Source organism: Aphelocoma coerulescens, chromosome 2 (assembly GCF_041296385.1).
Source record: "Aphelocoma coerulescens isolate FSJ_1873_10779 chromosome 2, UR_Acoe_1.0, whole genome shotgun sequence".
Classification (NCBI taxonomy): domain Eukaryota; kingdom Metazoa; phylum Chordata; class Aves; order Passeriformes; family Corvidae; genus Aphelocoma; species Aphelocoma coerulescens.
In genome coordinates this window covers 119770700-119786961 of record NC_091015.1, presented here as the reverse complement: position 1 = coordinate 119786961, position 16262 = coordinate 119770700, and the positions used below count along the sequence as shown (strand labels likewise).

The 16262-nt window shown below is 40.2% G+C and overlaps 1 protein-coding gene across 1 annotated transcript in view; it reads right to left on the bottom strand.

The window, feature by feature from the left end:
• The window catches only part of LAMA3 (laminin subunit alpha 3), a 110244-nt gene that overhangs the window by 32652 nt on the left and 61330 nt on the right, over window positions 1-16262 (bottom strand). Inside the window, exons 32-39 of the mRNA XM_069004624.1 lie at window positions 15361-15565; window positions 14593-14737; window positions 13670-13810; window positions 12178-12342; window positions 9156-9257; window positions 8129-8212; window positions 6950-7180; window positions 3148-3261 (exon numbers count right to left, since the gene is read on the bottom strand). Of these exons, the coding sequence (XP_068860725.1) occupies window positions 3148-3261; window positions 6950-7180; window positions 8129-8212; window positions 9156-9257; window positions 12178-12342; window positions 13670-13810; window positions 14593-14737; window positions 15361-15565 (1187 nt within the window). The remainder of the gene's footprint in view (window positions 1-3147; window positions 3262-6949; window positions 7181-8128; window positions 8213-9155; window positions 9258-12177; window positions 12343-13669; window positions 13811-14592; window positions 14738-15360; window positions 15566-16262) is intronic.

Sequence of the window (16262 nt, the reverse complement as noted above, 5' to 3'; positions counted from 1 at the left end):
TTCTCCAGTGTATGTGTTACTTGTATTTTTCTGTAGTAACTGGAATAAATGATGGAAAGCAAAAGCTAAGAATACAACTGAAACTGATGCATCTGAGCCACTTTTTCCATGATAAAATTGTTGAGAATTGTATCTTGGTTTAGAAACATCCTTAATTCTAGTGCTAATTGTCATACATTTATATTTTATGGAGATAGAATGAGGAAGTTGCCTTTGCATTACCTAAAGCATTGCTAATTTAAAATAGAAGTTGTTCAAATACATAAGAATCATAAAAATACGTAAGCAGCCATAATAAAAATTCCAAATGACCAACACTCAAGAGGCATTCACACTCCCAAGTTCTGCAACTGTTTGTCTTCTGTGCAACAGACTGATTGAATGTCCCACAGAGCTGAAGGATTACTAACAAAGCAAAAGATGGAAAAAAGAAAGCAGGAAATTGGCTGGAAGCAGTCACTGAGCAAACTGTGCTTCCATTTCAGGGATCTTGATGGCTCAGGGCTATGTCTGAAAACCCTAATACCATGACTGGCAGAAGAGGGCGTTCTCCCCTACAAATGAGAAATAGTTCTGTCTTTCCCATCTTCTCAAAAACTCCATTCTCCTTCACACTTCTTCACACCAGATTCCCTCAACCACCAGCTCTTCCCTCATGTAGTAACACCTAATTTGTTTCCATTTTGGCTAAAGAATTAAATCTGTGGCTCACTGATAAAGGTTCTGGGAGAGAACAGGAGAAGCTCTAGTTGCCACATGAGCCATTTGACACCAAGTATCACAAAGGCACTATGTTTGCAAAAGAAACCATTTTAAAATGCGGCCTCTATAAAAGCTGGTGCATATGTTCCTGCAAAAATCTAATGGAAAATTCAGACTGTTTCTGAAAAACTACTGTCAATTTTTATAACCCTGAATAAGAAATTCAACTGCAGAAAGAGTAAAAGAGATGTATTTAAAATATATGTTTTGGGTTTATCTTTGAGCAACCTCCTCCCACCCCCCAAGTTTATATCCCGCCTTTTTGTTTTGTTCACTCTCTCTATAGAAGCTGAAGCAATTCTGTAATTGCAAAGAAAATTTCAGCTATTTCACATATAAGCCACTCTAAATGCGCCATGCTGCTCCTCTAGCTTCATGGAGCTCCCTAGGCACAGTGCAATGAAGCCAGAGCAGCAACTCCCTCAAGGGTCCTCCTTCAAGTTTTACAGGGTCAGAGACACCCCTGGAGTCACATCATCTCCAAACCATCAAGTATTGCAAACCCTAAAGGAAAACTTCCAGCAGACTCCACATGCACCCATATGGTACAAGGAGGTCAGAGTACAGTGTGTCGGGACCACAGCAGAACCAATGAGGTTACGTCAAACACATGGGGCTATGTGACATGAAGCAACATGCCGTGGCATCAGCAAGTCTTGGCACCATGCTGCTGCTGAGGGAATGTGCCTTCTGGGAGGAAGGGCAGGGACCATGAGGACACAAAGCCTGATTAATGGCAGAGAGATGCCTTTTGCCTACACATGAGAACCAGGTCCAGCCTCCTCCTGCCCTCCACTGTCCCCTGCTTCCAGCAGCACGGCAGTGCGCTCCCCTCCTTCCACCAGCACGCAGCAGCGGGAGAGCAACTGCCTAAGCCAGGGAGGGCTGTGCTGCTGCCACAGGGGAAGGAGCCAGCCTGGCTTAGCCTCCCTCACAAAGCCTCCTCTGGAGGCTGTCGCTGGAGAGACACGGACAAATGTAGGTACTTGTGTCTGGGGCTCCAGGTGAGGAGCAGGAAACCAAGCAAACAAGCTTTGCACTTTGGATGTGGAACTCGATGGCTCCGCAGTGGGAAGCCTCCTTGTCTTCTCTGCACCACGTCAGGTTTTTGTCCCATGGCTCCTCTAGAGAGAGACTTGCTCTTGGTTAAGCAGAGGTTCATGATGGAAATAAAGGCCCTCAGGGCTTTCATTTTTCACCACATTATTCTGGATGACTTTGCTTGCCCTAAATCTTGTCCCAGGACCAAGGGCTGATTTAGCTCTACCTATCTGAAAGTTAATCCAGCTGTGAGAAGGACGGGATAAAGAAAACCTAGATCACATACTTCATGAGGTGAAAGTAAAATTTGCTTTCATAATTCTAATCTGAAATGAAACTTCCTGATCTTTCTTGCTGTGCTGCAGCACTTTCCTGTCACGGCCTGTCCTGCCCCTCCAAAGCAGCAGCCTGTAAGTCATCTCCCAGAATGTGCTGAATTGGTTTATAGTTTCCATTAAAGCAACATGGTTGGTTGAAACAAAGTCGGGGAGGATGACATAATGCACAGGAATGCACCGCAGGCAGAATGGATGCACTGCGAACAGGGAAGAAGTAACAGAAAAGACAGACCATGAAAGATGTTGGCAAGGTTCTTGTTTACACAGCACATGAAAAATTAGTCAAAAGTTTTTAAGGGGGAATTTTTCAAGACAAACTATTCAAAGAGGCATCATGGATATAAACCGGAGAAGCACAGTCAGCCAAGTGTCACACTTCCATTACTCAGGGCTGATCCACTCCCATGGGGCTGCTTTGGGTTTAATACAGAGTGCCAGGGAGCAAAATCTGAAACAGTTGAAATTTTCTAATTAATCTAACTTCTATTACTTTTATTTCATCTTATTGAATTCAATATTTTTTAACCCACCTAGCTGTACACTATGATTAGTGGAGATGCACTGAAGCTGATTTAAACAAGAGATTCTGCAAAGACTATGCTATGCATGAATGTGCTGTTTGTCAGCATCATATAAGTATTTGTAAAAAGCTCAGGACTGCAGATGCCAGGATAAGACCCATATTTATTATAAATAACTACAAACACTTCCTTATGTACAAGTTTGGTGACTTTTTTGTACCAGGAGCTAACAAAAATTACAGGGGAAAGAAAAAATGAAGACAAGGACACAAATTATTCCAATCACCCACAGTTACATTAAATGTACATTTAAGTGTATGCATATTATGCTCATTAACAAGATAAAATTGTTATTAATGAGGCATACAAGGATTATCCTTAGTTGCTTGGAATTTAACAATACAGTATGGTCCATACTGCAGTAAGATAAATGGTTTTTTCTCCTTTTCCTCCCGTTAATTTATTGAATGTTACTAATTACTTACAATACATTTTCCAGTACCATCTTGACATCTATTTGAATTTCCATTGCAGTTGCAGGGCACACAGCGTCCAGCAAATAATCCCTTATTCTCACGATAAAATCCAATGCTGCACTCCTGGACAGCAAGCAGAAAGAAGAAAATTGGTGAGCATTGGTGGAAAGTTTTACATGTTACGAGAAGTGTATTTTGAAAACGTTGTCCATTTCCAAGGAGCAGTGAAGGTGTACATTTCCCTCTAGGCTCTCCTAAGCTCATAATGTTGTTTAAGTTTTTTAATGCATTAAATAGCAGTGAATGGAGATGAACAAATTTCATCTGAACCCTGTGCTTTAGACACTTTGGTAGTAATGATTCAATCATTTTGACTCTAACCTCAGAGCAAAACACATTTCCTCTGGCTATCTACAAAGGTGTAGAATATGATTTCTAAACCACAGAAAAATATTTGAGTATGAGAACGCTGTAGTGTGAATCTAAAGAACATCTGGAAATCTCACTTACTAATTAGAGGTTATATCTTGATATTAATTTCACTACAGTGTATTCCTCGGAAATAATTCTGGATACCTTTTACATACGTTCATCGCGACTTCCACAGTTTAGTCTACCAAGAGCTAAAGCCACACCTAGACACAGCTGGGTGATGTAACAAAACATACAGTGGTCTCATTTCTAAGTACAGGCTTGCCCTGGAGCCCGAGGAAGCATGAGAAGAATGTTCCAACTATTGAGGGTACAGAAGCAGGAGCACAGCCTGTCAGATCACAGTTGGATTTAAACAGGGAGCTGAACCAGAGGGACATTATGAATGAAGCAAGATACATCAAGTTTGTTTGCTTACAGCAGGGAGGTAATAAATAATACGTTAAAACCAGGTTCTTGCTTGGCATGGGCAGGGAAAGCACAAGGAATTCCTCCTAGGCATGAAGCCCTCCTGCATACAGATCAAAAATTCACACCTACCTTCTGGCATACTGCTGGTGCACCAACCACACTAAAAATGACTGGATATAAGTCTATCCTTTCTATTCTGCAGCACTTTTCCCCTAGGAACTAAGCTGGTGTGGTGCAAGGAAGATCAGAGGCTGTACAGAAGCAGGAAGAAAGCTGTGCTCCCCACGAAGGCAGCACCTCCCAGGTTCCTGCCTCCGGCAATGTTCTTGTGAGCTGCACCTATGCCTTGCCTCTGCCTCACAGGCAGGGGCTGGCCCCAACAACACGCAGAAAACAAGAGACAGTTGAACTCTAAAGCCATAAATCTTTTCTCATAGTAAGTACACCACCAAGACTGATGGGACCAATCTGAAGAACAAAGGGTCTGTGGGATGGTGTCACAAATCACATTCCAGAGGTATAAGTATTTATGCAGAGGCAGGATGAACCAGAGTTTTTCAATGACAGAACTATAAGAGGGAAAAAAATATTCATCTTTCACAAGGCAGATCCCAAATGGAATACTGAGTTACTGCTGTTGAAACAACAATCGCTACTGGCACCTTTGCCTTTTCTCTACAGGTAGGATAATAGGAAAAAAAAAAAAGTATGCAGAATACTAATACCATCAACAGCTTTGCATACTGACTTCACTGTGAGCAAGGACTAAATTTAGCTGAAGTTTTTCAGATACATTTTTTAAAGGGTGACTATTTCCCCTGAATAACAGGGAGCCAATATACACAGCTTCAGAAGAAACCAGGGCTTGAAATACATTAAACAGCATGACTAAGTAAAATATATGCTCTAATGCATATAAATTTTATTTACTTAAAGTCTCCTTTTGGAGAGAAAAATAAATCCCAAATTTTAAAAATACATCTAATTGCATTTGGAAAAAAAATCTGTACAGCCTTCTGTTTTTCTATTTATGCTGTCTTTAAAATGATACATTTGGAGTATGTGGGCACTTTGTTTTTGAAGCAGCATTTGTGATTCCACACAAATGATAAATTTATTCCACATGAAGATAAAGCTCTAGGCATTTTCAAGTGCTTTTTAGGATCATTATTTTCAAGTAAAGAGCAATTTAAAAGAAATCTCTTGTACACACTTTTGTTAGTAAAGTACTTTGAGACATTAGATTAATATTCTCATTACTTCTATATAAAGTAATGTATGAGTTGTTACCAAATTAGTTCATTTAAAAACAAAGTGAAAGAAGGAAGCAAGCGAGGAAGAAAAAATGAGCAAATTACCTGTCTTGGATAAAAATCCATTTGAACTTGTTGCCACTGACTCCTCTCCTGAAGGTGGGGATAGGAGAGCCTCTGCTGCATATCTTGTGCTAAACAACACCCCAGGGACACTAAAGTGACAACCAGCCATGCTACATTTCTTGGTCTCTGTGCTTGGGCCATCATTTCACTTGGGCTCCCCTGTGAACATTCGCTGCTCTCCCTTCGGTGCTCACCGTTCCTTCTCTTATTACGCCCCCTTCTTCTCCAGCTTCTGACTCAGATTAATGAGGTTCTGTGCCGTGATGGGCCCCACCTTTAAACTTTATGTGTGAGTCAAGTTGCTCAGCACACAGTACTGCTCCTGAGGTTAACAAGTAACCCCACAGTTCCTGTAGCTCAATATATACCTAAGTTGGGGTGTGGCAGGCATCACCTCCTCCCCACCTACGGCAGCCAGACAGAGCTCGGTGATTACAGCAGTAAATCACTGCCTGAGTAATGCTGCATAAACATACGGGGCTTACGAACTACCCCGTGAATGTCTTGATCACTTCCTTTGGCTTTTTACTTTCACCAGGTTTCATAAAAAAACCTGTTAAACTTAGTTTAACCAAGGCAGTATGTTGAAAGCAATGGGATGGCAGTAGAATTTTCAGTCAATGCTCATCAATTTGTGTGTGGCACAGAGCAACAAAAGTGTGAAAAAATCAAAAATATTTCCAGAATGGTTATTCTGCAGATGATGAATTAGCTGTCCTGAGCAGTGGAAGCACACATGAGATGTAAGCCAGCCATACATATTTTTGTTGCTCAGTCCCTCTGCAGCTGCTCCAGCCTAGATATTTTTCATTCATTCTCAATTCAAAAAGCTTTTGCAAGATTAGTACAGCAATTGCTACTTTATGGTAATGCTCAACCATTCTCTGAGAGTAATTCCTCATATTTTGTGCACTTTGTACACTGCTTATCTCTCTGGTGCTTTATTCTGCTGCATTGGGTGCTTACATATGGCAACAGCCAAGCTCTAAGCTAAGCAAAGTGACAACCAAAAGAATTACAGCTACAGGAACTGCATCAGGGACAGGATATACTGCTGTATTGCCAATTTTCATCTAATAGTATTATTTTGTACAGCCTACACTACTTTTCGTAAACATATCTCCAAATATTTTTTGCATGTTAATTTCAGATTTCACATGTTTTTCTATACAAATAGTGTCCTGAATTATCTGGATTCAGGCTACTTCCCTTGGACCCTGCTAAAATAAGAAACACCAGGAATCTTCTCTACTGTGTGTGGTCTCACAGACTTTGAGTAAGTCAATTCTGACCTTCTACCCATTAAACTAAGAGATTATTCAGCCTCTCAGAGGGCATCACAGAACAACTCCTCATTACAGTGCCTTACACATGCAAAATGACATTCGCAGCTCCATAAAAGCAATCCTGAGTAGAATAACCCTACAGTGCTTCTTTAGATGGTGAAAGCACTTGAGCCATTGAAAGTGCACAGGCTTACAAGGAGCACATTTAATTACTTTAATAACCATCCTGTTCCTCTAACTAACTCAGTATGTATAGCTGTAGGCAAAAGATGATGGCACAGTCTGGAGGCGAACGTTTCCCACCTGGCATGAGTCCCCGGCGTACTGCGGAGGGCAGGAGCACATCTCCACACTCTGCGCCACGCTGCCGCTGCCCTCGCTGCTGGCTTCCTCCAGCCCGACCTCCCCAAGCGTCAGGCGCTGAGTCTCCGTGAAGTAAAGGGCCCGGACGTGCAAACCATCCAGCACGGACAGGATCATCAGCAGCTCTTCTCGGGATACCGGGGTACTGCTGCCGGCGTGCCTGAAGTTGCCCTGCACGTTGACGGTACAAAACGAGCACAGTGCTGCAGCTTCTTAAAAAGAGTAGCTTCAAAGGAGACCAGAGGACAGAAGAAGGGAGAAAGCACCCATGGAACAGACTCGTCTAGTGCCAGTTGGTGTGGGGTGAAAGGCACTCCAGGAGAACAGACAAAGGATGGGTGGAAAAAAGAATAAGGAGCATAAAGAAAGGGATGTAGCTTTTACTGTGCAGGGTAAGTATGGCTTTGAGGTATTGAAAAGTGAAGAAGCCTGTAGGTTCTTCTTCAGTCATCCAAATTTCTTTTAGATATCACCCACTGAGCCATAAAAGGGTGAAGGAAAATGCTTTTATTTTTAAGAGAAAGTGAAGTCCTAGAAACCCAGTCTTTCAGGGCTGCCTTCACATGCTTTCTTGCTGCTAATAAACACAGCATTGTTGAAAATGGAATTTGGCTTGAAGAAATATCTTTTTTGCCTGCATATGAAATAAATAACCCAGATTGACCTTCTGAGCACAGATTTACTGTAGGAACAATCCCTGCTAAATTCACCTATCTGAATGTTGGACACCCCATTCTAAGCTAGGTACCTAGACACCAAGGAAAACAGGTAACAATTCGTTCCATCCCTATTAAGTACAGTCTGCAGCTGCAATGAATCACCTTCTATTGAGGACTGATTCAGTATTACTTCACAGGCCCTGGAGGGAGTGCTCAGGGCTACACTGGACAAGATGCCTAACTCAGAGGTGCTAAAATTAGGTGTCATGAACCAGAACCCAGGTTCAATGTGGCAGTACAGAGAGATCAAAAATGTTCTTTGTATTTAAGGCCTACAGTGTTTAAGTTTATGCTCATCACTGTTACCAAGCATTTGATATTTCAGCACATATTCTGCATGTGTGTATTTTTATGTGACTCTGGGAAGAAAAGAGAAGGCCATTCCCTTTTCAGTTCTTACCTCAACCAGCTGCACTCGGCCGTAATATTGGCGATCAGGCAGTGGGTTGTTGGGATCCATATAAACAACTTCCATTTGATGGCCCTATGTGAGAAAGAGGATATAACATTGATGTTTCACTGCTTGTTACGGAAAAGTGTTCAGATGCAATAAAATTTGGTAAAGCACACCAATCCTGTTCTTTGGGGGATTAAAACTAAGTAATACTAGGAAAACTGTACCTCTTTTTCTCAGGAAAGTGGTCTAGTGCCAGCAAAGTTTTCACTGCTTTTGCCTATTAACAACATTGTTTTCAAGTAAAGCACCAAGAGAATCAAACTTATGATGATCAATTTTCACAGGAATTAGTTATTACTTTAGAATAAAAGTGGTTTTGCATTTTGAAACACTCTCCTTTGCATCCTGGTGCACCAGCAACTATGGGTATTACTAGTAGTTTATGAGGTATGTTTCCCAGTAAGAATCCTAGAATATTGAATTAGTACTTCTGATGGTCTGAGGAAACAAAACTCCCTCTTGAGAATTTCAACAAACAGTTAAGGATTTCAATTTTGGCCCTAAAGTGGTTAAATTAAAAAACTGTTAACCTAAATTGCTTTTTTATTTCAGTCCCTTGAAGCCTTACAATTATGCTTAGTTTTATGCCGAAGAAAATTCTCACAGAAAATGAGATTAATTACACATGAAATCCAGGGCATCTTTTGCAGAGATGGGGCCATACTTGTTGACAAGTGTGCAATATATTAATTAGGTTTTTTTTCCATGGGCATATTCTACAGAGAAAATCCTGTTTTATCTTTTTACTTGCCCAAATCAGTTATGCTTAACAATATGTTACTTTGGCAACAGAGACAGATGTGTTGCTGGCTTTGAGGAAAATGCAGCAAAAGCACTTTTATAAAAACACAGCAAGTTGTTTTAATGGTTAAGTACACTATAAGAGCAAAATTAGCCATAGTTGTTAAGTAACAGAAAAAATCATGGTATTCGTGTTGCTTATAAGAAAAAATAGTATTTCAAAGCTTACTGTTAGTCGTATATCAGGTTTCTTATCCAGAAGAACCATGCCCTCACTAGGTAAGCCAAAAGATTTCACTTGGTAACTTAGGAAGCCACCATATGAAGAAAGCTGTAACAAAATGCACAAGACCAGAGATACTTTACTGAACTATTGCTTGATAATAATATGAATTTGTATTCCAATTTATCTCATCTTCCAGCACTCACACTTGCTCTTTGTTCTTTAGAAAAAATATGAAAATACTGTTGTTTGTAAGAGATTACTTTCTATTTTGTTTACTGTGTGTATCTGATATAACTTTTTGAGCAGATACTGTTCTCTGAAAGGTCACCTGCATCATGGGGTTTTTTCATACTTGGGTTCACACCACCTGTGTCACGGAGAAATCACATGTCCACATGAACATTGTTCTTCCCCTGACTGTACAGAACAGATTTGCATCAAGAGCAGACATAAGACTGACAGTGAAAGTGGTGGTAAACCTAATGAACAGCCATGGATAAAAAGAAGTCAGACAAAGCATGTTTAAAGGTGGGTTTCATAGGCCAGCATTTTCTAAACTTACTAAAAACATGAACACAATCAGGAAATGTTTGCTCCACTTTCAGGACAGGATTTCTACTGGTATCAGCTCTGCTGTAAGTAGACTGTGGCTGCAGGCTGAGCTGAAACCACACTTCTTTTGGCTCAACTAGAGGTGACCACAGGCAGCCTCAAACCCAACCAACCAGAGGGCTGCTGCCCAGAACAAACACAGGCAAGTGTGTTTGAATCACCCAACAAACATAGCACTTCCCTGGGTGCCGTGTGAGTGACTCAGTACAAAACACTGGGAGCAAAGGAAGCTCCAGGCACAGCCCAAATTTTGTTCCAAGAAGAGACTTGAGGGAAGGTTTGTGGGTACTAAGTGAAATCAGGCATTTTGCCATGGATATCCTATTTTGGTTTGCACCTCTTGGCATTTGCCCTTACATCTTACCCTTGGTTTTGCCATGGAAGAACTGCTTTGTCAGGTTCTGCTGTTCTACAGGTAAGCACCACCTTCAATCTCCCCTTTCCATATCTCTGATTAATTACAAACAAAATGCTGACATCTCAATACTAAATTTGTTCTTTGGATCACAGGTCCATAATTAGTGCTATTCTCCTTAGCCAACTGCATTTCCAAAAGCATCATTTGGAACATTGGTTATAGTTTGCCAGCACAACCAAACCACCCTGTATAAATAAATTCTTTTACAAAAACATAAGAAAATTCAAATTAGAGTTGATTTCCTGTTAACATGTTTCAGAACTGCACCATTTGAGAGACTGTTAAATTACTTCTTTTTCAACGTTTTTTTTTTTTGTAGGACAAGATTGGTGTTACAAACTAACCTCTGTATTCTGTATGTAGAGTATTTATTTTCTAACGTCGAGTGGTCTATTAAATAGAATGTTAAAATATAAAAAAAAATGGGGACAACGTGATTTGAATTTCTCAATTACTCTTAGTTTCTGTAGTGCTATACATCTTACATCTGGTTCCCTTTCAACTTTGTAAACAAAAGACAGAGAGAGGAAAGAAAATACACTCTGCTAAATATAAATGTTCCAGTGGAACCAGTTAAAAGGTTTCAGATCATGGAGGACAGTATTTATACCCTCATCATAATGAAAAATAGCTGAAGTGATCTTGTTCATATTTTCCAAAAGAGATGCTATCACTGGAAGCAGACCAAACCCTGACATTTTAAAAACACAATAACGTGAATAATCGGTAAATTTATGAACTTGTAAACTCACAGCTAGATAGCATTTTGGTGGGACATTCATTACTGCAGTATTGCCTGTGCCAAAATATACACTCACACACAGCGTACAGCAAAAGCAGGACCCAAATTAGAACTATTTTATTTGCAGTGTTGTCACTGTAAATGAAAGCAAGTCATGGCAGGACTAGGTAGATACTGTGACATGCAACATAAAACTCATAGCACTGATCTTAATAGCTGTGTTTAAAAAGGGTTATTGCCTGCTTTATATCTTGTTATGGAACAACAAAAGTACCTTTGTTTTAACACTGCACATGATAACGTATGCTTTAACATGAAATTTCTTCCAAAAATAATTTGTAGTCTCTGAAACAAGAACCTTTATAACATAGACAAAAAGCACCCCAACTAAATGTGCTGTTCACCTGAGATACATATGAGAGCAGGAGGAAAAATACTGCTCTAGTCTTTAAAATGAGGACTAGGAGAAACTTAAAAAATTGTACCATCTTTCATGCCTTGGTGTCTACACCATTTGTTTTCTCTTGTGTCTCAGCAGGATTGCATCTGAAAAGCCTGTGTGTCCTGCAACTGGCTGGTAAGTACTGGCACTGTCAGAGTTCCAAAGAGGGGGGCTCTGGGCCTGGAAGTCACCATTGTCCAAGTCCCCTGGTCAGTGTGATTCTCAGGCTGAGATGCTGATGGTATTAACCATGAGCAGGAGACTGCTCCTATGCATGAGTCGAGAGAGCAGCAAGCAGCCCAAAGAACACAAGGGGGAGAAAACCAGGTGATGCTCTTCCCAAGCAATATATCAAAAGCAAAAGGTTGTGGGTTTTTTGTGTGCCACTGAGCACATAATAACCTTTTACTCCTTTGGAAATCTGCCCAGGGCATACTCTAGAGAATCCAAAGGATTGACAAGTCCTCTGTGTTCTGGGTTTCAGAGCAGCCACATTGGCAAGTTCTACATGTTCTGGGCTTCAAAAAAGCAGCTAAAGGTACCAGCTCCTTGAGCCATTTGAGCCATTGAGCTCTTGATCATGCTGTTCACATAAAGACCTGTCTGGCACCAAGCAATATGATTAATTCTGTGTTATTGGTTAATTGCAACACTGTACTCGGAAGCAAAATGTTGTGGTTCCTGGCACAACAGGTAAGAAAGGCAAAGGAAGAGAGAGAAACTTATCTAAGAAAAACAGTGAGACTCTTTATCGATGTTGGCAAAAAAATGATTACATGTTACTAAAACAGATGAGTTAGGTAGCATTTACCTTCTCTCCTAGGTAGGATGGTGGTGCTTTCCAGTACAAATTCTGCACAGAAGCAGGCAATTCTTGAACATCAGCCACCACACTATTACTGACTGGATTGAAAGTGACTGGAATCTCAATATTTTCATCTACTGCCTCCAAGTGCCAGTTCCTCATGTCCACAAACTAATGAAAAATATATAAAGGAAATAAAGCTTTGTTTCATCCTTTATTAAGCTTTACCAGCACCAAGCAATGAGAAGAAATTGTTTAGCCTCTGTAATTCCCTGACCATGACATCCAATCCCTTCACAGCCAGCGTAAATCTTCACACAATGAACGTTGCATGGACCTCAAAGAGAGTGTAAATGTAAAGATGTGCCAGAGCTACTTGGGATGCAGGCATTTGGTTTGTCACCTGGAAACTAAATTCTATCTTCACCCACATGAAGACATAGCCTTTTGGGGATGACTAGGAATTGTGCACACAAACCCAAGGATAAAATCTGGAGATGCTTTTTTAACTCCATTCCAAAATCAAACCCAGGGCATTAACCTAAAAGAGTTTGGATCAGGTTAACTGTTAGGGAGGGGACATGGCATGACATTTTGGAGTGGCAGGCAATGTAGCCTAATATTCTGGCTCTTTAATGCACATTTTATGTTTATGGCTGCTGTTTCATGAAAGACCATGCCTCTTTTAATTTAATCATTATGCTGGAGGAAAGAGAGCATAACGTGTATGCATCAGAACAGTTCTGGATTCTGGTGTGTTGCCCTTGACTGGCCAGAGCAATAAAACAAAAAGATAGACATGTTCTCATAAACAGTTTTTGGTGAGAACAAATAATGACTAGAGGAAATTTTCTACTGATTGCACTTAGGCCACATTTTCACCTTTTGCTAGTAAACAGTAAAGGGCACAATCTGGATTGCATCTAGTCCATGTCTAAACCTTAACTAAACTCCTCATCCACCATTCTAGCTCTCTTCTCTTTTCCTTTCCTTTCTCTCACATTTTTTTCAGTCTTCAGCCATTTTACTGTTCATTTATGCTACTGGAAATCTTTGTTCCTCACACTTTATGTCATGTCTCTTATAGGGAGGGAAGAAAGACAATTTTTACAATCTCTGTAGAATCTGTCACAATTCTTAAGAATGCATCTGTAACGTAGACATGTAAAATGATATGTGCTTATCAAAGTATCTTGAAGGAGATCACTGACACAGAGTTTGAAGATAAAGCAAGCAAGATAAAGGCCCACTCAACTTTAGTCCAACTAGTGACTTGTTAACAAACAGGTGAAAAGGGCCATTTCTGCTGAATAGCACTTTCAGACTACACCTAATCTTAAGAAGGCTGCACTAAATCTTCACCTAGAGAATTGCTTGGAGAATATTTCTCATCCTTAGAAACTAATAATATATATTTTCAACTTTGGAAGAAATCTGGAATTTCCTTAATGGAACAAGTGTAAGTTCATGACAGAGAAGAAAAAAATCTTTGGTACACCTTGGTTCTACGACGATCCGTGCTGCGACAGTTGCTGGTTGCCCCAAAACAAAAGCAAGGTGTGCATCCCCTGGGGTTGGAAATGTCCAGATAAAAAGATCCTGGTCGGCAAGTGTCACATGCTGCACCTTCAACATTTTCCTGTTAAGGCAGAGTTCAAAGAAAATTCAGTGCTTTTCTTTTTGCTTTGCTGAGGTCCCCAAAACTTCCTGCACATGAAACAAACCTTATGAAAGAATGTTTATTTAAATGTATAGAAACAAATGAATGAACATGTGTGATTGTCTGGATAGACTGTATTCCAAATGCAAATAAAACTGTCTTGGAGGCTATCTTATGAGCTGTCTTTCCAGTTTATAATGTGAGCCACTGAGTAATAAATATTAGTCAGAGACAGCTTGTAACTTCCTCGCCAAAACCCTCCTGCTGGCTTTTGCAAACCCACAATATAAAAGGTCACTTGTGAAAGTTCAAATTTATCACATTTAATTATGCAGATCAGAACAAAAGAAGATTTCCTAGCTATAATGATGTGGTAAAATGTCAACCAACATAATATGGCTAAAAAAAGCATGGGACTTGGTTAACATCCAAAAGGCAAGATACAGATGGATAAAGAGGATATGTGCAGGATACAGACTGCTTCAGTGAATCAGTGGACATGTACTCTGCAGCTCTCTAACATCCTGAAAAACCTAAGACCACCTGTACAACTGACAGATATTGAAGCCATTAAAAATGGTATGTAATGCTACCATGATAATCCGTGCACATACTGCAAAGTGTGATGGCTTTGTACAGCTGCATTAATTTTTACTGAAAACTTAAATTATAAACTCACTTTATTCACCCCATTATATATGAAATAGTCACTGACATGCAAACAATGCTTGTGAATGCAGAAGTAATTTGATTTATCTGACCTTGCACAGACAAATTCCTGTCTGGGGATCGCAAACACCTGGTTCTGTTCCATCTCTGTTACAGCTACATGGCACACAGTTAGGGAAGCCGTAACTTCCAGGCGCACACTGATCACACCGACGTCCTTTTATTCCCGGTTTGCATCTTTATCAACAAACACAGAGGAGAGTCGATAAGGGAGGTAGGAATGGAGCAAGGAAGGGAAAATAAAACAACAGGCAGGTGGATATTTGAAGGGATTGCATGGCTATGACACAACTTTATGATTTCCACAGAGAAAAAGCAGCAAGTTAGTATTGTTGTCACATTTTGCATAGTGTGACATTTTAAATGGCCATAGAACTGACTAGGAATGGATTTGACTTTGAAGGATAAAAATGGTCACAATAGAATTAGACTTCTACAGCTGTTCAGTGCTTGCAGTGCAGAACTACTCTCTCTGTAGACCAAGGTGTAAAATATGGATGTTGAATACAGGTAAGCAGAGCTGGAAGAAAATTTACAGCTGGAAAATGTGCCTGTGCATTACTCAATGCAAGCACCTGCTAACAGAAAAATGGGGAATTGCGAGCATATGGATAATTACAGGGAACTCAGTCGTCCACAAAGCTTGGGTTAGTTTACAACTGTTCACAATGGATAAAATCCACTTTGCTCACCCTGAAGACTGAATGCCCTAAATTTCCCATACTCTCTCCGAACACCTGAAAAGAGCTTTGAAGCAAACCCTTCGCGCATTGTTTATAACGCACATAACCCAAACTTACTTGCATTGCCCACTGGTTTTATCACATTCTGGGCTTGCCACATCAACAACTCCTTTTTCTGAGCAGTTACAGCTCTTGCAGCCAGCAAGGGGATGATAGCCGAAGTAATATTTCTCACACACTTCACATTTTGGCTTCACAGTTTGTGGAGGGCAAATGCATTTACCAGTCATGTCATCACAAAGACGCTGCCCACAGTTGCATACTAGATCAAAGAAATTGTTCTACAAATCAATCCCATCTCATCTTACAACAATCAACTCATTGAATATGCAACAAATACACACAACCTTTATGTATAGAAGACATGATTTTCTCTCACTAGTTTAAAGTTCAGGGTCATAGAAACCAACTATCTGACTGCAACAATAGTTTCAAAGAGCAGGTTTAGTGCTTGGCTCTTTTCCATGGATTGGTTGCTTAACTTCACCACAGACATTGTTTATCCCTTGCTATAACTGACAAGGATTAAAAAAGTAGTTTTGGCATCAAGGGCATCACTTTTGTAAAGCAGTGTTTATAAACACCAACTATAGTATCTAGGAAGGCAGCTGAAGATTGTTGGTGAAATCTACAGATCTGTTGGTACTATTAACATCAGAATATTACGAATTAGGAATGCTGTGTCTCTGATTATCTATGGAAAAGCTTGAAGGTGTAAAATGGGATTAAACATTAACAGCTTGGAAATGATTCAGCAGTCATGCAGAAAAAATCCATTTCACTGAAGTAGTGGCAATACAGATTTTAACCAGTTTAGCTGAAAGCCTACTATACCTGATCAGACAACACATGCAAAGGCACACCATGAACTAGGTGTGCTTTAGGGGAATGGGATTTCTTCTGCCTTAAACTGAAAGCTATGCTATGGTGAAGTTAAAACGGCTTGACCAGCCTCTCAC